Source organism: Castanea sativa, chromosome 7 (genome assembly GCF_040712315.1).
Source record: "Castanea sativa cultivar Marrone di Chiusa Pesio chromosome 7, ASM4071231v1".
NCBI classification, from domain to species: domain Eukaryota; kingdom Viridiplantae; phylum Streptophyta; class Magnoliopsida; order Fagales; family Fagaceae; genus Castanea; species Castanea sativa.
In genome coordinates, this window is record NC_134019.1 from 39325691 (window position 1) to 39349016 (window position 23326).

Consider the following 23326-nt stretch of genomic DNA (forward strand, 5'->3'; position numbering starts at 1 on the left):
ATTCATGTTATAAAATTGAGAGTGAAATTTCCAAAAGAAGCAACATAAGAATCTGCAGATATGCACATGGATCATCATGGCTTAGGGTGAGGAACATAAATTGTACTACATGTCCTTAACCTTACTCACTGACTTTTTTGGTGCCTCAGTACAATGACTTCCAGGACAAAGCCCCATGAAGAGCACATGAAGTATGTCCTACAAGTAGTTCAACTGCAACCCACACCATTTCAAGGACTATATATGGCAGTCTAAGAGATGAAATTATTGCTAGCAGTTGGCACGAAAATAATCAGTAGAGAAGTCATTTTGGATGCTCACAACTGGCAAAACACATTTCTTCTCTTTCTCTCCATTATTTCCATGACCTTTTTTATGGTCTCATTATTAAAGATATAAAGTAACAAAGTGTAACAACCTTACTCTCATGAGATTTGGGATTTGGTACATGTGGTCATACACTTTGTAAGCCTTACAGGGTCCCTTCTATTGAAAAATTGCCCATCTAAATTGAAACTAATATTTTGTCTGCATTGTTAAATATTAGTTAGATCGAAATCATACTTCTTAAAATCAATCTTCTAACCAAGCTAAACATTGGAAATGAAACAGTAAAAGAAATGATAAATGGTTAAAGACATTTTGGTTCCTCTGACCAAATTATTCTCAGTGAATGGGCAAATTGGAAAGTTGTATATGACCTCATGGTTTTTGAAAACTAAGCCTTGCTTGAATTGTTAGCCTCTGATAATTCGATAGTTGAGAGTGGGGGGATTTGAACCTTGGATGTTTTTTTGGAAACACCAGGAGGTGCTAACCAATTGAGTTATAAGACTCTTGGCAGCCTTTGGTAGGTTTGACTAGAAGTATTTAGTTTTTGTAGAAACGATGCAGAAATAAATTAAACAAAAGTGACTAGAAATATTATGAAATCTTAAGAGGATAAATTTCAACCAAAATGTGTACACAGTTTTATATTTTTCTGAAGAATGTTGGAAGAATTGCAATAATTCTAATAGTAATATTTTTGGTGGATGGATAATCGCCATCTCTTCTTCGGCCTCAAAGAAAGAAAGAATTTACATTGATTAACAAAATTGTTTTTGCTGTTTTAGCTAAGTAGAACCATCTCGCAATTCATATAAGCAAGAAGTGAGATTGATGAAGATGTCTTCGCTGCAGGGAATTGTTAGACCACCCATTGGATGATCAAATCCAAATTCTTCCTCAGATTTACTCAACAATTCTTGAAATGAAGGCTGGTTCAAAAATGATATAGGAATTACAAAGCGCCTCCTTTCACTCTCTCCAACATATATTGCAATGTAGCCTTTTGGAACATCTATGCATGTTGAAGCTACTTGCTTTCCAAATGAGTTTGATCGTCGCAAAATGTGCTTAGCATGCATAATACTGAGCAAACGAGTGGCCATGGATATCTGGATATATAATATTGCTGAGAAAATTGATGAAGTATACAAAAGGAAAGAGAGAAGAAAGTAAGAATTTGATATCAAAGGATGTGAGGGCTTGTTTTGGATATGGATGATATGTTTGCGTGTATATATAGACGAATGGTGTGTGTGAATATTTCTCTTATGTGGAATGAGTGGTGTAGAGGGAAAATTGTCTGGGGATCTGTCAGAGTCATAAGCATTTAAAGGATCACATGGACCTGTCTTCCAACAAATCATCAAGAAATTGGTAGTGATTGAGACCCTATATTTTCGGAATATAATATGCCCTAGCATTTCCAAGACAACAACCTGCTTCAATGGGACCCCATTGATATGAAAGATAATGAATTGGAGAGAACTCTGAATTACCAGCTGACCTCTTGCAATCGAAGGACAAGCTTAGACATATATGCTGATTATGTCTAGAAAATAACATATAGTTGGAACTGGATTAGTCTCTTGTATGATAGGGATTTTAGACGAGAAATTAGCTATGTTTAAGATCTTTTCCAAATCCTTTTTGGTAGGAAACATCTGTAACATCATGCAAACCTTACTCAGAATTTTACAATAAGTATAGCGTCTTGTACTTGAGCCAAATACAAATATTGATAAAGTCTCCCTGGCATGGAATATTTTTTCCGAGAAAAATTTTTGATGAGTTAACCATTAACCTCAATGCAATCAAAATTTAAGAATGAAAAGATATCTGTATCAGTAAAGACCCTGATTTTCTCCAACAGAGTATAAGACATTCATTTATGTTTAAAAATGAAAGTGGAATTTCCAACAGTAGGAAACATGGGAATATCTAAAGATTTTTACATGGACCATCATGGCTTAAGGTGAGGAAGAGAAACGTACAAAATAACATGTCCTCAAAATAACTCACTGACTTTTTGGTGCCTCAATACAATGATTTCTGGGACAAAACCACATGAAGAGCACCAGAAGTATGTCCTACAAGTAGTTCAACTGCAGCCAATACCATATCAAGGACTATGTATTGCACAATAAGAAATGAAATTATTGCAAGAGACTGGCACAAAAAAATCAGTAGATATGTCATTTTGGTTGCTGACTACCTGCAAACAAATTTCTTCTCTTTTATTTTCTGCATTTCCTTGACATTTATTATGGAAATTCAAAGTGACAGTGTAATAACCTTCATGCATGTGGTCATTTACTTTAGCAAAACTGCACATATAATTTTATACCTTTTTTTTTTGTCCAAATGTGTTAAATATTACCCAGATAGATACCATACTTCCCAAAGTCAATCTGCTAACCAAGCTGAAACATTGGTAACAAAATAGAAATAGATACAATAAAGGGTAAAAATCATTTTGGTTCCTCCTAATTAGTCTTGATGAATAGGCAAAATGGAAAATCTACAATAAAAAGGGGAAAAAGGACCATGTGATTGATATTAAAAAATTGTATATGATCATATGATTATTGAAAACTAAGCTTGCTCGAATTGTTAGCCTTTGGTAGACTAGACCGGCAGTATACACTGGGGGTAGAAAATGATTAAAAAAATAAAATAAATAAACAAAAGGCACTAGAATTATGATGAAACCTAAAGTGGATTAATTTCAACCAAATGTGTTCACAGTTTTACAATATTCTGAAGAATGTTGGAGGAGCTGCAATAATTCTATTAGTAATATTTTTGGTGGATGGACAATCCCCATCTCTCCTTCTGCCTAAAAGAAATAAATAATTTACATTGATTAACAAAATTGTTTCTGCTGTTTTAGCTAAGTAGAACCATCTCACAATTCATATAATCTAGAAGTGAGATTGATGAAGATATCTTCGTTGCAGGGAATTGTGAGACCACCCATTGGATGATCAAATCCAAATTCTTCCTCAGCTTTACTTAGCAATTCTTGAAATGAAGGCTGGTTCAAAAATGATATAGGAATTACAAAGCGCCTCCTTTCACTCTCTCCAACATATATTGCAATATAGCCTTTTGGAACATCTATAGATGTTGAAGCTACTTGCTTTCCAAATGAGTTTGATCGTCGGAAAATGTGCTTAGCATGCATAATACCGAGCAAACGAATGGCCATTGATATCTGGCTATAGACTACTGCTGAGAAAAATGATAGAGTTCACAATAGAAAAGGGAGAAGAATGTAAGGATTTGATATCAGAGGATGTGAGCACTTGTCTTGGTTTTTGATGTTATGCTTTCATGTATATATAGATGAATGGTGAGTGCCAATTTCTGTTATGTGGATTGTAGAATAAGTGGTGTAGAGGAAATATTGGCTGGGGTTATGTGAGAGAGATAAGCATTTGAAGGATCACATGAACCTGTCTTCTTACTCATTATCAAGAAGTTGGTTGTGATTGAGACCTTTTATTTTATGAATAAATTATATGCCCAAGCATTTAAAGGACAACAAGCAGCAGCAAGGGGACCTCATCAAGATGAAAGATATATGGATTGAATAAAACTCTGAACTACCAGCTGACCTCTTTTGATGGGGGACAGGTTTAGACATATATGTTGATTTTTTCTTGACAATAATTGGAACAAAAATAATTCTCTTGTATGATGGGGCCTCTGGAAAAAAATTTAGCTATTGTTAAGATATCTTTAGAAGAAATTTTGATGACTTAATATTAAACCTTATTGCAATCTAAATTATAGAAAAGAAAAGGAAAGCAATAAAATTTATCTGCATTAGTTAAGAAACTAGTTTTCTCCAACGGAATATAAGGCATTCATTTATGTTATAAAATTGAGAGTGAAATTTTCAACAGTAAGAAACATGAGAATCCACAGATACGTACATGGATCATCATGGCTTAAGATGAGGAACAGAAGCATACTAACATGTCCTCAACATTACTCACAAACTTTTTTGGTGCCTAAGTACACTGACTTCCAGGACAAACCCCCATGAAGAGCAGATGAAGCATGTCCTACAAGTAGTTCAACTGCAACCCACCCCATATGAAGGACTATACATGGGCATTATAAAAGATGAGATTATTGCATGCAACTGGTACAATAATCATCAGTAGACAAGTTATTTTAGGTGCTATCAACTGGCAAAACAGATTTCGGCCTTTTTCTCCCTTGTTTCCTTGACCTTTGTTCTGGTCGCATTATCAAAGATTCAAAATAAAAGAGTGTAACAACCTTAGCCTTATGAGATTTGGGTACATGTGATCAACTGATCATACACTGTAAGACTTAAAATTACTAGGATCCCTTCTTTTTCAAAATTGCATATCTAAATATAATCTGACGCATTATTTAATATTTCCTAGATTGATATCATTCTTCTCGAAGTCAATCTTCTAGCCAAAATAAAAATTGGAAATGAAACAGAAACAGAAATAATAAATGGTTAAATACATTTGGTTCCTCTTACTTAGTCTAGATGAACTTGCGAAATCAACTATAAAAGAGGCGAAAATGGCCATGTGATTAATATTAGAATGTTGTATATGAGCACATCTATATAATATTTAAAATCTAAAGCATAGCATTTCAGTCTAGTTCTGTCCACTTGGTCCATTAAGTCCACTTTGGTCCATTTCAGTCCACTTTGGTGATACTATGGAAGGAAAGGTTTGTGCAGTAAGAGGAGCTGCTTCATTGACATGTCTCATTCTCAACATATAGCTTAGTTTAGAAAATCTTATATATTGTATCAACTATACTTTGTTAGAAAATAATTACATCATTTTAAGAAGGGTTTGAGAGTAATACTTATAAGCCTTATCTACTATTTTCATTAATCATTTAACAAAAAAATAAATTGTCAATTTTTTTTTATGCATTGCATGGGTTTGCAGCTTGTGGTAATTGGAAACTAAGCCTTCCTTCAATTGTTAGCCTCTGGTAGAATTGACTGGAAGTATTAACTTTTCATGGAAAACGATGCAAAAAAAAAAAAAAAAATACAAAAGGGACTAGAAATATCATAAAAACAAAAGAAGATAAATTTCAACCAAAATGTGTTCACAGTTTACCATTTTTCTTAAAAATGTTGGAGGAACTGTAATAATTATATTTGAAAAATTCTAAGTGGATAGAAAATTTCCATCTCTTCTTCTGCCTAAAATAAATAAATAACAAAGATTTACAAAATTTTTTCTATTGCTTTATCTTAGTGGCACCATATCACAAGTCATATAATTGAGAAGTGACATTGATGAAGAGGTCTTCGCTGCAGGGAATTGTAAGGCCACCCATTGGATGATCAAATCCAAATTCTTCCTCAGCTCTTCTTAGCAATTCTTGAAATGAAGGCTGGTTCAAAAATGAAATAGGAATTACAAAGCGCCTCCTTTCACTCTCTCCAACATATATTGCAATGTAGCCTTTTGGAACATCTATAGATGTTGAAGCTACTTGCTTTCCGAATGAGTTTGATCGTCGTAGAATGTGCTTAGCATGCATAACACCGAGCAAACGAATGGCCATGGATTTCTGGATATATAATATTGCCAAGAAAAATGGTCTAGTACACAAAAGAAAAGGGAGAAGAAAGTAATGATTTTGATATCAAAGGATGTGATGACTTGTTTTGGATTTGGATGATATGTTTGCCTGTATATATAGATGAAGGTGTGTGTGTGTGTGTGAAAATTTATCTTTTGTGGAATGAGTGGTGTAGAGGAGAATTGGCTGGGGTTTGGCTAGAGGATAAGAATTTGAAGGATCACATGGACCTGTCTTCCAACAAATCATCAAGAAATTGGTAGTGATTGAGACCCTATATTTGTTGGAATACAATATGCCCTAGCATTTCCAGGACAACAACCAGCTGCAAGGGGACCCCATTGATTTGAAAGGCACATGGATTGGAGAAAACACTGAATCACTGGCTGTCCTTCTGCAAAAGAAGGACAAGTTTAGACATATATGTCAATTATGTCTAGATAACAACATTTAATTGGAACCAGATTAATCTCTTGTATGATGGATCTTTTAGACAAGCAATTAGCTATAATTATGATCTCTTCCATATTAATCCTTTTTGGTAGGGAACTGCAGTAACATCATGCAAATCTTACTCATAACTTTTCCATAAATGTGTGTCTGGCATCATTTTGTTTAGCTTTTTGTTAAACGTGTGCTAATGTATACTTGTACTTTCAAAATGTGAGGTTTTAGAAAACTGTACATAAAAGCTAAAGATTGATGCAAAAAACACTAGGTTTAGCCTCGTGTATTTGAGGCAAATAAAACTTTTGATAAAGCTTCCCTGACATAGTATATTCTTCTCAGAACAAATTTTGATGAGTTAACCATTAACCTCACTGCAATCAAAATATCCGAAAGAAAAGATATTTGTATCAGTAAAGACCCTGATTTTTGCCAATAGAGTATTAGACATTCATTTATGTTTAAAAATGAAAGTGGTATTTCCAATAGTAAGAAACATGGGAATATCTGAAGATTTGTACTTGGATCATCATGGCTTAAGTTGAGGAAGAAAAAAGTACTAAATAAGATGTCCTCAATCTAACTCACTGACTTTTTGGTGCCTTATTACAATGACTTCGAAGACAAACCCCCATGAAGATCACATGAAGTGTGTCCTACAAGTAGTTCAACTGCAACCATTTTATATCTAGGTCGATATCTGGCCTTGTAAGTGGCCTACACAAGAATCATCAGTAGAAATGTCATTTTGGGTGCTGACTACAGGCAAAACAAATTTAATCTTTTTTTACCCCATTTTTCTCCCTTGACCTTTGGTATGATCTATTTATTTAGAAAGAAAGACTAACAAGCTTAGCCTCATGAAAATTAAGTTCATGTGGTTGTCCATATTCTAAGGGTCCCTTTTTTTAGCAAAACTGCATCTAGATTTATACTGAATGTTTTGTTTGCATCTGTTAAATATTACCCAGATATACATCATACTTCTGAAGTCAATGTACTAATTAGAAAGGAAGAGGATATAATAAAAGGTTGGACTTAAAGACATTCACGTTCCTCTTGGTCAACAAGTCTTAGTGAACAGGCGAAATAGGTGATCATATATAGAAAGGAGAAAAATACAATGTGATCAGTATATTTAAATGTATATGGCCATTGCATAAAAGAGAAATGTATAGGTGTCTAGTGGCGAAGCCAAGAAATTTTCTCAGGAGGGGCCGGTAAATACATTTTTGTGTAATTTTTAGATTTATTATCAAATGTAAAAGATTATTAATGGAAAATTTCAAAAGCTAGGGGGGCCAGCCCCCCCCTAGCTCCACCTATGTATAGGTCCATATGGCTATTGAAAACTAAGTCTTGCTAGAATTGTTAGCCTTTGGTAGACTTGACCTGAACTTTTAAATGTAAATGATTGTTTCACAGAATCTGAAGTAAAGGAGCTAATACACATCCATAAATATATGATAAATATTATTCACATTTGCTTGCAGCTGATATTGAATCTGCATATTTTTTCATGATTACTTGTACTGCATTGCCATCAAATGGAAGCAGATTTTGCAGAAAGAAAAAATAATTTTGTATGAAATATTTGCACAGAAATTTTTGATATGATTCCCAACTTTCATAACCATTAAAAAAAAAGAATTTTACAATGAGTTATGAAATAATCTAAACTCTTACTTCAAAATTGAACAGATAGATTTTTGGGTTAAGAATGTTGAAAAGTTCATGTTTTCAATACTCAGTATCAAGTCTTTCATTTCTCTCCTGAGGTATCCAAAACACAAGTCGATCACTTAAGGATTCTCTGCATGAGGTTCTGTGAGAACCTTCCATTGGATGAAGTTGGAATCATGAAGCACCTCCTTTGTGTGTTTCCAAGTTGAGCCATCCACAGCTGCTTCTGCTTGGCTGAATAGTCCATGACAAATTGATATGTTTTTAAGATACAGCAGTGCTGTTCTCAAGTGGGTGTAAACATGCATGCCATCTAATTCTTCTCTGAAAGGAGGCATAAATGTGCGTGAATCCATAAATCTGTCCCTGCTGATTGATCTCAGTGTTATGAATCATGATCCATTTAAGCGAGAAGTGAGATCCATGAAGACATCTTCTCCATAGGGAATTGTTAGACCACCCATTGGATGATCAAATCCAAATTCGTCCTCAACTTTACTAAGCAACTTCTGGAATGAAGGCTCATTCAGGTATGATATAGGTAGAATAAATCGCTTCTTCTGTTCCTCTCCAACATAGACTGCAAAGTAACCTTTTGGAACTTTCTTGGCAGTAAAAGCTGCTTCTTTACTACTCAGAACAGACCTGCGGAGAATCTGCTTAACTTGCATGATGGCAGGAACTCGGATAGCCATTTATATATTAACACTTTGGAAAAGGTTGAAGCTCACAAATGAGTTGGGAGGAAAAAATGCAGGTAAATATTTGCTAGTGGGGAATAAGAGGACCTGATTTGGCTATGGAATAACCTGTGTATTTATAGATGAAAAATGGGTGTGGGAAAATCTCTAAAATTAATTTGAGTGGTGTCAGTTGTGAGGAATTTGGGTGTATATTAGTGAGAGACAGTCATATGAAGGATCACATGGTTTTGTCTTCCAACTGATAATCAAGAACTTGTCCTGATTCAAATTGTACTTTATAGAAGACTTATGCCTAACCATTTCAACAGGGAGCACAACCTACAAGCCCCCCCACCCCCCTCTTGGATATAAGAGATGTGGATAAGAGAAACCTTCTGTTGAGTTAATTGGCCAACCTCTTGTTACTTTTTAGATTATGAAACCTTAACTTACTTAGGGTTTCATTTCTTTAGAATAGGAGATGTAAAGTCATCATTTCATGCACTGGATAATTTAAAAAACTATTGTGTGATCGTTTCCTCAAAGATCAAATACCTTCTGAGTTAGCTTGAATAACCACAATTGGAACATTGGGGGAAAAAATTCAGTGAAACATTAAAATGAAAATAAGACACCAAACTGTAAAAACTTGAAAAGCAGCAGCTACCTGCAAGAGTTTTCACAATATGCAAGAAAGAGAACTGCATTTAATAAGATTTCCAAATTAAAACCACTAGAATTTGTCGGTCTTTAAGTACATTAATGTGAAATGCATCTATTATGTGGCCATCAATGTCAATTGGAAACAGTGTTAAGGGGAAATGTACCACTGGGGGGACCATTAAAGGACATTTTTCAAGAGGGGTCGTATGATTTTGCCTCCCTCAAGGTCTTGTTAATTTCATGCTCTGACCTATTTGCTGTGATTCATCAATATTAACCTCACAAATACTGAGCAAGCAACAGAGGCCCACATTGTCCACTTATATTTTCATCACAAACAGATTGTCACTTCATGTGATGATGTTGCTTAATGCATAGAGGGGAAGTATTATGATTATATGACCAGGACCTTAATCTGAAAGGGAGATAAATTGAAGTGGGAGCACCAAACCACCTAGCATGTGATGATGTTCTATGCTGCTAACATCTCAACCAAACTTGACCAGAACCACCAAATTCAGCAAGCCATGTCTCTGATAAAGAAAATTTTTTATTCTGTTTGGGCAAAACAAATTTCTATCAGCTCGACCATTCCCAGCTAGCCATAATGATCAATTATTGACCATCTCTATTATGCTTAGTGTTGGTTGTCTAGGATGTAGAATTGTAATGATCTGATTAAATGCTAAGTGATAATAGACTTATTTCATCATAATTTCTAAGGTACAACTCACCAATCAAAACCATGGCTCATATAACTAACAAAGTTCTACACCGCATGTAAAGGCCAATTATCCATTGTGGGTCATTCAATTCTGTTCCTCCAAAACAGGTTCTAATAAACCCACTAGATCCAATAAAATGGGAATGTTCCAAAGCGGCAGAGAAAAGTATTAAGAAACTTCTGGAAAAATAATGCTCATATTTTGTTTTATTATATAATGAGGAAAGAAAGAAAGGAAGCAGCAATATTGTTTTGATATATATATTCTTGAATAGAGAAGTCTAAATTCGGTACAGAGCATCTATCTATGGTTGTGACCATCCTGATTATACTTGGTATTCATGGCTGGACAATGTACATGACCATCATTTCTATCTGTACTTAACAATAATTTAATCTGTGAAATCAGCCTCCTCAAGTCCCAAGCAGTGATAATTTGATGGACATTTCAAATTGGTCATCATTAAAAATATTTGGCTCATCATATTTTAGATTGTCTATAAGAACATATGGAGATTATATAGCTTTTGTTTTGTTCTAATTATATACTTCATGAAACATGCCATCAAATTAACTGTTAAGACTAGCTATACATCTTTACCTTCTTCACCCTCCCATTTCAGTTAACAATATAAAAGTCTCAAAATTTGAAATTAAGAAAATTAGGATTAGCTTTAGTAGAGCCAAGACCCATGGTGAGGCTGAGAGGGAGTATCTGACTGGCAGTTCAATGGTGGTCACAGGCTGAGATGGCCAAGAGTTGGACGAAAGTGGACCAAAATGGATCAAAAAAGACCATATGGACGAAAAGGACTGAAATGGGCCAAAGTAGTCCGAAATAGACTGAATAAACCGAAATGGACTAAAAAAACTGGAATTGACCGAAGTAGACGAAGTGGACTGAGTGGACCAAATGGACCGAAGTGAATCAAAGTGGACAAAATGGACCTAAATGGACCAGAATTGACTGAAGTAGACCGAATGGATCAAATAGTTCGAAATGCGATACTAACTTAATAGGAGTGTAGCAATGATAAATGCTACGATTTAGTTTTTAGATATTATATAAATATATTTCTCATTTGCATTCCATGATTATTTTTCTAGTTTTTAGCAATCTTCAATTTGTTAGTTTTTACTTATTTATTTAAATATTTGTACTTTAATTGTCCTATTTGGGCTCTCCTATTGAATCATTTCATTCCCTCTAATTTTTATTTAGATATAAGATGTGCAACATTCAAAAATCAAATAAATGGAACATGTCACACGTCCAACAAAAAATGGAAGGGATTTGGAGGAATCAATTGAACATGATAATTTTTATATTATTTTAGAGTATCATGCATATTATGAATACAATACATACACACAAAATTTAATCATATCATGTTGTATTTGGCCCCTCAAATACAAATTCCTGGCTCTACCACTAGCAACAGGTAAGATGAAATTGAAAAGCATAGTTACATTATGAAGGTAAAAGATAAAAAAGGAAAACAAGTGAAGCTTTTAGGGGCAAGATCAAGAAAGCAATGGTTATGCTGAAGTGCTGAACAGCTTTACCAAATTATATATATATATATATATATATATATCAGTTTCAGTTGATCATATCAGTCAGAATGACTTCCTCACTTCCATATGTTTTTTCAATTCTACCTTAAAGTCCTGTTTCTCATTCGACAAACCAAACCTGGGATGGCTAGGACACAAACTACATATGGTTATTGAAGAACTCAGTAATCAACTTTTTATGATTATTGAAGTGAGCCTTGTTGAAAGAGAAAAAAATAATTATGGAAAGCAAGAAAAAAAAAAAATCTATTTGATATATTTGCATGGGAAGTTCTGACTTCTGAATTTCATATAGAACATGTAAAATTTACAATGAAATGAAGGAATCTAAGTATGGACTTTGGACAAAAAAAACTCCTCATTTTGGTTTCTCCAATATAAACAGAAAGGTGGTCTTTTAATATATTGTAGCCTCTTGAGGCATCTGCACACATTGGGGAATATGGTTAGGCTGAATGAGAATAATCTTGGCAAATGCGTGGCGAAAAAACTTAAGGCACATCGAAAGTATACTACTATGGTCTATCTGCATATGTTGCATGTTACCCAAATAAGCCTCATGAGTCCTACAAATAATTTAAACTAATATCTTCTATGTGCACATGTTGGATGTAACCCAAATAGTCCCCATGTTTCCCAGTCCTGCTAATTAAAACAAAGTATTAAAAGGGGAAACCACAAAATATTAAAAAAGGATTGATACTCAAGTACTGACTAAAATAAAAATAATAGGCCTGTTATTCCATCTTGTTTAATTGGTCGCAAATGAAAGGGCAAAAGTGAGGAAAAGAAGATGAATTGAGTCTGCAAATTCATGGTGAAAGCTTGTAATGACATTTCCATCAAAGAGAAAATTATATGAGAAGAAAGAAAGATCTTCTATTTGATGTATTTTCTTGGAAAGTTCAGAATCCTTAATTTCATCATAGACAACAAAATTTTACAATGAAATGAACGAATAAATCAATTCTCTTAATTCAAAACTCAAGAGGAATGGCTTTTTCTTTAATTTGTCTGACAGTTCATGTTTAATGGGCTAGTGGTTTTCATGTCTTTCATCTTTCTTGTGAGTGATTCAAGAAACCAGTGAGATCATGGCAGGCATTGAAGTAAGGCCTTCTGATACATATGGTGACCTTGAGTCGTCTGCACCCATTGGAGAATATGCTTAGTCTGAATGATCCTAGGAAAATGTCTACCCAAGTGACCTTAAGTAGACTTATTTCCTTGAGAAACTGCAGTGATTTTTCATCACTTGGGTAGACATTTCTTGCTCTATGCATTCTGACAAAGAGAAGAAATGCACAATTTTATCTGCTCTGATCAATTTTAGTGCCATGTACTAAAATTCATTTAAGCGAGAAGTGATATTGATGAAGATGTCTTCTCTGCAGGGAATTGTAAGGCCACCCATGGGATGATGAAACCCAAATTCATCCTCTGCCTTACTTAGCAATTCTTGAAATGAAGGCTGATTCAGGTATGATATGGGTACCACAAACCGCTTCTTCTGTTCCTCTCCAACATAGACTGCAATGTAGCCTTTTGGAACATTTTTAGCAAGACCAGAAACAGACCTGCAGATAATCTGCTTAGCATGCAGAATACCAGGCAATAGAAGAGCCATTTCTGTCTATGTTATGAATTTAGAAGAGGATTTAGTTCACAATTGATTTGGGAGAAGAAAGAAAAATACTTGCTAGAAGAGATTGTGAGGATATGATTTGGCTGTGGAATTTGTTTACTTTGGTTTAGTATATATAGATGAAAGGTTGTCTAAAGAATCTTTGGTATGTGGATGAGTGGTGTGGAGTCAATCAGGTGGAGATAAGCCCAAGACACAAGCACTTGCAGGATCACATGGTCCTGTCTACAAATCATCATTGAGAAATTGTTATTGATTGAGACTATATTTCTTGGCGAACAAACCACAAGAGAGCCGCTTGATATGTAAGAGATATGAACAAAAGAAACCTCTTGTGGACAACTTTGGGTGATTGGTCCATAGGAGGACATATAAGTCTATTTATTTCCAGACAGAAAAATTGAGGCTGAAGACAATTGAATTAAACAACATATTCAAAGCCAAAATCACCATCATTTATTGCTTTTGTACATTGGTTGCACGACATACCCTTGTGAAGAGCATGCACTTGTAGCTTTGGTACTACAAAAAACCCTTGTGAAGGGCATAAGGAGTGTGTCTTATGCATGGTCCTCATTGAAACCCAAACCATTCAAAATACATAATCAAATTTGTCTGTTACTGATGACATTATTGCACAATGGCAAGACAATTATTGGCATGCGTCTCAAACTTGAAGTTGGGCAATATCAATTACCTGTGACTCAAAAGGGTTTAAGATATAAAACAATTTATGATAGTTTAAGGTTTGTTTATATTGTCTCGTCTCTTAAATGATAAGCCATGGTTATCCTGTATTTTTTTCTCTCTCAGAATCAAATGTTGCATCCTACAGTCAACTTATTCCCTCAACTGCTCAATCTCATTTCACATACCACATCTGGCATATACGTTTGATAACATAGCACATATATATCCAAACATTCTTAGAATCCAACTTGAGAGCTCTCTTAGCGACTCATTTTTCCCATGATCCTAGCAACCATGTCAGCAATGTTGGCTGCAGGCACCACAATGCCTGTAGGCTGTGCTATATCTAATCCATATTATTCACTTACAATTCATCAATAACCCAATAACAATTCTCGAGTCTAATGTTCATCCTCTGCATTATCCCATGCAATAAAGTGAACTTGGAAAACCTTTCAATGTACAACCAGGAAAAAAGAAATCTAGTAGATAATAGTTTAGTCGAGTTTGGTGCTCTTGATTTAGTTTTGGTTAGCTCAACTTAGCTCTACCTTCTGACTGTCTGAAGAAAATTAAAAATAACAACGAAAAAAAGGTAGTTAAGCATACGATAAATCTTGTTGTACACAGCTTATCACACACTGCCGTATTCATCACCATTGAAATAGTGTTTTCATGATTTGAAAACACAATTTCAGTTAAAATTGTGAAATGGTGAAATAGTAAAATCTCACATTTTTAACAAACACGATTTCAGTCGGTGTGGAACAGTGGGTACATACACACTATATCCTTAAGTAAATTACTTAAAGATGCCTCCAAATTAGGAAAGTGCTACCCAGTACATTAAACATCATGTCCTATTAAATGAAAAACAATGAGGACTAGATTTATTATAGAATATAAAGAAAATAAAATGGTGTTCTTCACTTTACACTTGATAGAAAACTGTATAACATTCTGTCAGTAACGCTTTGCAACAATAGACAATTAATCCAGCCCCCACGTCTTCTGCGAGAAAGGAAAATAAATAGGCAGATGTATGTGCATCTCCAAAATTGTCTCTACTGATTTGAATGAGTGCAGCTTTCTACGATCTATTGAAGCAAGAAGTGAGATTGTTGATGGCTCAAGCAGTGTATTTTACCAGTTGCAGACTCGCGCAATGCGTGAAAAAGTATTGATTGATATGAATTAATTATGAGATTTGAAATATTAATTTATAATTCAAATTCAAAATCTATATTAATTGGCAATTAAATTATTATTTATTTTCAAAAAGATTTTCAACTTATAATATCCGCTCTTAATAATTATTTTTATTATCTGATCAAGTAGGGATCAAACCTAAATCTCTTATTCACCCAAAGGATTTTTTATTGGTTGAACTATTTATCAGTTATTTTGCATTTAGTGTTTTGACTTTAATTTGCCAAATTATTGGTCCAAACGTGTTCCTAATGGCCTTCTTTCAACGTTTCTTCATCTGACTGGGCTTCTTTCAATGTTAGGTTTGTTGGGATTTTGCCTTCTGCGATAATAAAAAGCTTTTAAGTTCGGAGGCCTTAGAACGAATTGCTACATGTAATGGTCTTGCGTCTTGGTATTGTCAATTGTCATGGGCCTCATGGCAGCTTGGGCTTTGTGAAATGGGCCTTCATGTCACAGTTGCACTACCACTTCAATAGTGCTTGTAGTCGACTTAATTGAATGCGAGCATTTTTTTTTTCACCCCTGTTTTTTGATAGGTCATTTTTTATTCACTCTTATTTCTTAAATAATAAATGAGACTTATAAGTGTTAGTCTCAAACTCTTCTTAAAATAATATTGATTATTTTCTAACAAGATATAATTTATACAGTGTATTAGATTCTATATTTGTTATAAGGAATTTTTTTTTTAAAGAAACATAATGCATTTTAGTTTTACTACACTGATGTGACTTAATAAAAATATAGTAACAATAAATATTACATCTCAACTTTTAGATATTATATAGATATATAAATTTGGGAGATTGAAGGAGTGTGGTTTAGAGAGTTAAGAGTGGGTCTATTTGGGTTTATTCATGAATTAAAAGTTGGCATATATAAAGTAAGCTGAGAACACTTGTAAAAGCTAAAGGTTAATTACGAGTAAGTCTATGTGCTAGCCATGAACACAAAGATAAATATTGGCATGTCGTATTTGCTTCAAGATTTCAAATTTCCATAAAACCCAAAATAAGCACCTTAAGCTAAAATAAGTAGGCTGGCTACTTTTAGAGCATTCTGACCAAATCTCACAAATTTTGCAAGCTCCTTGGAGAGTATTTCCTTAAGGTAAGACCTAGAAACATGAGATTGATCAAAGAATTACCCAAAACTATCATTAAAGCAGCTAATCCTATTATCCAACTAAGGACAAAACTCAAGATTGCCTTTTTTCCCCCCTAAAATCCAACAACCAAAAACCTTAGTTCTTATGAGGAAAAAGATAATAAGAGTCTTCCTAGCCCATTATAAAATTATAAACCCCAAGACTGAAATTAAGAATATTCAACTTCCAACAATCTATTTTACCTAATTGTCATCCATATTTACTACTCTAAATTTGAGTAATTAAATACAACAACCTGAAAATATTTTGTTTGTGTGTGGTGGCATGATTAGTGTCTATTTGCATTTATCATTATGCATCCATCCAGTCCATGAGTATATTTAATTGTTTGTAATTATTTATGCATTAAACATGTTTTATTCAGTTTGTTATTCTTGTTCTCGAAATCACATGAAAAAAAATATTTTTGTAAGGAAAAAGTTTACTTCCAAACTAGTTTGGTAGAAAATTCCTTCAATCCAATTCCTCCAAACATTATGTGGCAATTGAAAAAATTATTCACATGTATCTTTTTTTACATGATTGATTAAGTCAGTTAAGTGACTTGTTTAAATTATAAACATGAATAGTTTTATGAGTTACAAACTTTTTATTTTATTTTATACAAAGGTAGAAATTTTATTATTGTTTAGTTTAAGTGTATATGTTTATGAAACTCCCTTATAAGTACTTATACTTGTAGAGTGACCATTATACCAAGAATCTGCGATAGTTATAAGTTACAAACTAACAATGTAATAAATTGGAAGAGATCGATTCTTTTAAACTGGTTTAAAGTAAGAGAGAGCAATCAGGACAAGCACCTGGATATGAACTTTTCTCATAGTCTGCCTGACCATCATTGACTTATAAAACACATTTATTTTCAAGGCATTTGATTGATTGCTTTCGCCAAAACCGCCACCATAAATTGATGAGTAGAAGCGTAAAGAAGATTCTGTGCCTCCCATCATTACAAGCCAACTACTTAGAAGAATATACTGGCCATTAATTTTTGCCCACTTTCTTCAAAAAGAAACTGCCAAAAAAACAATGGCTGCAAACATGTCCTAGATTCTCCTAGTAACAGTTGAATTGTATTCCCATTTAGGTAGCAAAGTTGGTGGCTTCTTAACATAGTCATTTTTCAATCATCACGCAAGCGCATTTAGTGTGGTTCAAAAGATCAGGACCACTTAACGTAAGTGGATGATGAATTGTACGTATCCTTGCATTAGGATAAGCTAAAGAAACTGGCTCTTCGGTATGAGGATGAGCTAGGTTGAACCTCATGCCTTAGTCACACTTGTCAATGTCGTACGTGACTACAATTCCGAGAACAATTCAGCTGCATTTGTTTGTTAAATCTTGCTCTCGTATAACTCCCAACAATTATTGTATGAATAGATTTTTGGAAGAATTACTCTTTATCACTTTAAACTATTATTCAGATTACACTTTGCATTATAAACTTTTCGAATGCACATTTTGCCCTCTAAATTATGATTATTGTTACATTTTGTATTTCAACTTTTAGTTTGCTGTTAAATTGAATGGAAAAGTATAACATTACGTGAAAATACCCAATTGCCCCACTTCTCAATTCTCTAAAAATAAAGAAAAAAATTACACTTTATTACTATAAACTATACTATTGATTAAACTTTGCACCATAAACTTTGGGTTTCCATCCAAAGTTAATAAAAAACTTAGTGTTAGGGTGTAAAGTATAACAAGAGTTATAGTTCAGGGTGCAAAACATGTCCGCGCGCACACACACACATATAGAACACGTATTCTTAACTATTATTCTTTTCTTGTGTATGATCATTGTTAAGTTTTGAGTTTTTGTTGGCTAATTTTGTATCAAAATTTGGTTGTTATTTTCTTTTCTTATACATTGTAATTTGTTTTGAGTGGGCTATCTTGTATTTGGGGTTCATTGTTCTAGTGTTGAAAATTTGGTTTGCTGGAAGAGGAATTTTGGTTGACCAAAATTATATTTCGGTCGACCAAAATTATATTTCGGTCTCACGACCTAGACACATGGCTTGCATTTGAAAATCAGTTAAGATGGTTTCGCCATAGTTTCTCTTGACTCTTGTGGAATCGAAAATGTTTGAATAGCAGAGAATTTAGTCACGATCTTCTCTACCATTTCAGCCTTTTCCCAACCTATAGGAGTCTAATTTCGATTCCTATGACATTAAACCTTAATTCACATTTGAAAGTTGAGAGAAACTACCAAATTGTGAGAGCCAAACGCCTCGCCTCTCTCTACCTTCTCCCTCTTACCATAGCCAAATCGTCAAAACGAGATGAAATACTTCACACCCAATATCTCCTGAATTTTGTGAGTGATGTTTGGAGCCTTGAGAATCATTGGAGCTTCCCAATTTCAGTCATGGTGGCCTGAAGATGCAACCAATGATTGGTTGTGGATCTGAAGACTAAGTTAGAGAAAAGACTTGGCGAAATTGGTTGCAAGTGGGAGCATAGAGGGCTCGAGTTCAAAATTGCAGGGTTGTGTTTGTCAATTTGTACTACAACTATATCTATACTTAGTGGATCATTTTGGTGGCTAGTCATGAAGAGATTTTTTCATTCGATTCTCGGGGTTTTTGTTTTCTTTGATAACACAACTGGTGTTATCTTTGGTTTTCTTATCTTATTTCCTATGAATTGGTCATTTGACATGCTTGTTGTGCTTATCCATGCAATTGTTGGTAACTATGCTTATATTAATATTGGTTAATTATGTATATTTGGCATTAATTGATAAATTAGCCTTCATTGATTAAGCCGTAATTAAAATTAGGGGTTTAAGAAATTACCTAGGTTGCATTAGGTAGCTTCTCAATCATATGCCTCATTTTCTTTTCTTTTCTTTTTTTCTTGTTAAATACTAAGGTAAAAGTATAAGAGGGTTTTGTCCTAGGGGCGGCCCTACTCTTTGTTCAGGGGTTCAAATGAACCCCCTGACTTCAAAAAATATATATGTATATATATATATATATATATATATATATATATATATAATATTTTTTTTGTTAGTTTAATACATTAATTTTTTTTAAAAAAATATTTTTGCACAACCTGACTTAAATCTTATATACTTTTATTATAAGTATTTTTTACTCTAAAGTAAGAGCAAGTGTTTGTGAATTGTTAGTGTCATTCTTTATTATAAATTTTTATTATATGTATGTATGAGTGTGTCTAATATTGATTGTGTGCATTATTTTTTTTATAATGTCGTTTGTGTGAATAATGACGTGTATGTGGATGTTTGTGTGTACAATATAAATATAATATAATATAATTTTATATAATTTAATAATTAGGAAATAGAGAGGATTTGTAACATGAGTGTGTATAGTTATCATGCTATAATAACTTTTTGTCATAAAGTTAGAAAAATTCAAGAAAAAAATTGCAAAGTTAGTGATTATTCAAGCATTTGATTGGTTAAGTAAACACTTAGTGAATTATTTTATGTATGAAAGAGTGTGGTTGTGTGCGTCAATAATTAATATAGAGCCAATGAGTTGAGTTTAGTCATTTAGTTGAAAATATTTTTATAAACACAATGACAAATATATAATGTTAACTGCATAAAAATAAAAATTTAGACAAACTTAACAAAATAAAATAATCATAACTACCAATATTGGCAATAAATACTCATAATGAACTATCGTGTAGCAATTCCTAAAGCTGCCCTGTTTCGTCCTTGTTTAAAACAACCAATTTGGGACATACCAACATGTTTTTTAAAATTAAGGCCCGTTTGGTTAGAGATTTTTGGTACTGTTGTTTAAGTATTGTGAAAATATGTGTAAGTTAAAAAGTGTTATGAAAATATATGTTGTAATATTTAAACATTAAAAACTATTGTTTAAACACCACTACCAAACACCTCCTTAATTTTATATCTTCTATCACATGAGTTTGCAACACTGAATGAAATATATTTTAAAGACTTAGGGTTCTAATCTTATGGATGAACAAAATATTAGCAAAGTTAGGTGATTACTATTTAAAAGCAAAAAAATATTTTGGAAGTTAACAAAAAAAATTATATTAGAATTGAATATACCTTTTAGAATGAGAAGCTAAATTATTTCACTTTTTTTTAACCTTCGTTGTTGTAATTTCACTGCTTCTAATAAATAACGACTTTCTATTATTGATAAATATTAAAACATACATACCAACTTCAGTCTCATATCACAAAGCCAACATATACTTAAATTGGGAAGACAAATAGCTAAGACACTCTCAACAATTGGTAGTGTTGACTGTTGAGCAAGTGAATATGCTAATATTATCAATTATAAACTGATAGCCACTATGGGGCTTGACACTATGTGACTATCTTGATCAACCCATTTGAGAAAACCATAAATTACGGAGGGAAATTCCTTATCGAGCTCAACGCTGACAACAAAACTTCGAGTCTGATATTTGCGGGTGAATGTAAGGGTCCTTGGTTTGACACTTATTCTCAATCCTGTGGGAATGTTCTCCAAATGTGCTCGGTAAACTGCAGCTTTATTGTTTCCAACATTTGTCACAACCCTGCTAAATTTCATTGTCACTGGATATCTCGTTTTGGTTTGGAGTACAGCCATGAAAGAGGGATAGTTTAGATCATGAATAGATTTGTTGCTACAACTCCATTGAGTTTGCCTAAGGATAACACTCATTTGCTTTTTAGTGTACCCTAAGCCACACAAAAACTCAATATAATCTTGCAAACCCATGTCATAGATGAGGCCAGGATCCATGGCTTTATTTGGGTTAATGTGGCCAGCCCCAAACTCTAGAGGTGAGGCAGATTCAAGATCTAATAGTTGACTTTTAAAAACTGTGCCTGTATTGTCTTCAGCATAGGCCGTGGTCATTATAGCTGATCGGATAGCTGCTGGGCTCCATTTGGGGTGGATTGATTTCAGCAAAGCTCCAACACCAGCAACATGTGGTGTAGCCATTGATGTGCCTGACATAAGTTGATAATCTGAAGACAAATTATATTTGCCGACTTGGATATATGGTATGGTAGGGGCAACGGCGGCTACCACATCATCTCCTGGAGCGAGAATATCTGGCTTTAAAACTCCTGGACTGACTGGGCTGGGTCCTCTAGAAGAGTAATTGGCCACTTGAGGTGCAGGCTTTGTCCCATACCTTGTTAACACAAATCTCATGTCTTTCACCTTTGGGTTTCTCACCTTTGTTGCATACTCTTTAACCAAAGTCCCTGAAGCAGTTGGCAGAATAAGGCTGGGAATGTAGTATTTTTCTGCATATAAAGAGAATGATGCATCTGTCAAGAAGATAGCCGCAAAAGCACCTGCCCTTTGGACCTCCAAAATCTGTTGAGAAGTAGTAATGTTGGTGCTATAATCACAGAGGACTACCTTCCCAGAAACGTCCTTTATATCCAATGCTTTGTCATTGCAAATTGTTTTGCTCAGGTTCCCTTTGGCATAGTACAAAGGTATATCAGTAATGAAAACACTCTCTGGAAAGTACGATGTACCTTCAATGGGAACCCCATTTCCTAGAGTCATTGTTGCATGGAAACTTCGATCAAGTGTGCCAGCCCCAACAGTTGCTATCCAAGGTGCTGCATTGGTTACTGTTCCGAAATCATAGTCATTGCCGGCAGAACAAACAACAAAAATCCCTTTCTCAACTGCAGAAAGAGAACCTTTGGCAATGGCATCAGCGAAATAAGGTATCTGACCATGAAAGTTAAGAGACAGAGACATGATATCAACCCATCAAGAATTGCTTGTTCCATGCCAGCAATAACATCAGGTAATTCAACCTGTCCTTTTAGCCAAGCAACTTTGTAGACGGCAAGATGTGCACGCGGAGCCACCCCTACGGCTGTGCCTCTTGCATATCCAAAATGACTTACACCGGGCACATAATTACCTACTGCTGTGGATGCAGTGTGTGAACCATGACCCACAAAGTCTCTCGCAGAATCAAATTCCTCTTCCTTGGATATGTCATGACCTTTAGCCCGTATTCCTTTGCTAAAAGATCGAGCCCCAATGAGCTTCCTGTTGCAATATGAAGGGGAAAATGCTGTGCCATTCTCACACTCTCCCTTCCATCTTTGTGGCACTGGTGACATACCCTCGTCATTAAAACCCTCTCTCTCTGGCCAAATTCCTGAATCAATAATGCCTACAATCACATCTTCTCCATATGAGGCAGCAGGCCATATGCCAAAGTTTTGTTGTAGCCCCAGAAACTTAGGGGAGTAAGTTGTCGTTAGCTTGCCAGTGGACCCTGGGAATGCGGCAAGGTGAGCTGGAGATTTCTCAATCTCAGCTAGTTGAGAGGGTGTGAGCCTTGCACTGAAACCGTGCATGACATGGCTGTATGAGTACAACAAGAGTTCTTTGTCATCATCATTAGCAGGAGATGACAACAATGATTTTAGGATGGAACGATGCCATGACTCATGGGTTAAGAAAGACGTAGGCTTGTGAGTATGGTCCATATGTATGATGTATGTTTTGTATTCTTCGGATTTGGGCACTGCATTGACAATAGCAAGTAGAAATAGTAGCAGCCCAAGTAGTGAACACTGTGAAATCAGATGGGAGAAACTCATCTTCATGGTTATAGTAGTGATAGGCTATAAGGTTAGTAAACAATGAGAATGGAAAGATCTATATATAATAATGAGGGTGGATTTGGATAGAGGGGTTGGCGTTTGCGTTTGAGATTTTACCGTTTCATACCTTTTTATTTTTATTTTTTTTTTCCTGCGCACAAATTTCAACAGAGACATGGCGCACTGTTCACCACTGTGTGTGAATAATAACCGCAGAGTGGTGCACTGTTCATGTACTTTTCAGCTTTTTTTTTTTTTTAAAATTAAAAATGGGATCTGCGAT

General features: G+C 34.4%; 5 protein-coding genes and 1 pseudogene across 5 annotated transcripts; all 6 read right to left on the bottom strand.

Moving 5' to 3' along the window:
• Window positions 1–983: 983 nt before the first annotated feature.
• Window positions 984–1501, bottom strand: LOC142643202 (auxin-induced protein 15A-like). Its single transcript, XM_075817743.1, has one exon. The coding sequence runs from the start codon at window positions 1431–1433 to the stop codon at window positions 1116–1118; it is 318 nt and encodes a 105-aa protein (XP_075673858.1). The 5' UTR covers window positions 1434–1501; the 3' UTR covers window positions 984–1115.
• Window positions 1502–3027: 1526 nt separating this feature from the next.
• Window positions 3028–3618, bottom strand: LOC142643211 (auxin-responsive protein SAUR21-like). Its single transcript, XM_075817752.1, has one exon. The coding sequence runs from the start codon at window positions 3536–3538 to the stop codon at window positions 3236–3238; it is 303 nt and encodes a 100-aa protein (XP_075673867.1). The 5' UTR covers window positions 3539–3618; the 3' UTR covers window positions 3028–3235.
• A 1788-nt stretch (window positions 3619–5406) lies between these two features.
• On the bottom strand, window positions 5407–6005 carry LOC142643207 (auxin-responsive protein SAUR21-like). Its single transcript, XM_075817750.1, has one exon. It carries the CDS (start codon window positions 5911–5913, stop codon window positions 5611–5613), a length of 303 nt encoding a protein of 100 aa, XP_075673865.1. The 5' UTR covers window positions 5914–6005; the 3' UTR covers window positions 5407–5610.
• Window positions 6006–7983: 1978 nt separating this feature from the next.
• On the bottom strand, window positions 7984–8830 carry LOC142643206 (auxin-responsive protein SAUR21-like). Its single transcript, XM_075817749.1, has one exon. The coding sequence runs from the start codon at window positions 8754–8756 to the stop codon at window positions 8454–8456; it is 303 nt and encodes a 100-aa protein (XP_075673864.1). The 5' UTR covers window positions 8757–8830; the 3' UTR covers window positions 7984–8453.
• Window positions 8831–12600: 3770 nt separating this feature from the next.
• Window positions 12601–13419, bottom strand: LOC142643216 (auxin-responsive protein SAUR22-like). The gene has a single exon (XM_075817758.1). The coding sequence runs from the start codon at window positions 13334–13336 to the stop codon at window positions 13052–13054; it is 285 nt and encodes a 94-aa protein (XP_075673873.1). The 5' UTR covers window positions 13337–13419; the 3' UTR covers window positions 12601–13051.
• Window positions 13420–20568: 7149 nt separating this feature from the next.
• On the bottom strand, window positions 20569–23051 carry LOC142643801 (subtilisin-like protease SBT3; annotated as a pseudogene).
• Window positions 23052–23326: the final 275 nt, after the last annotated feature.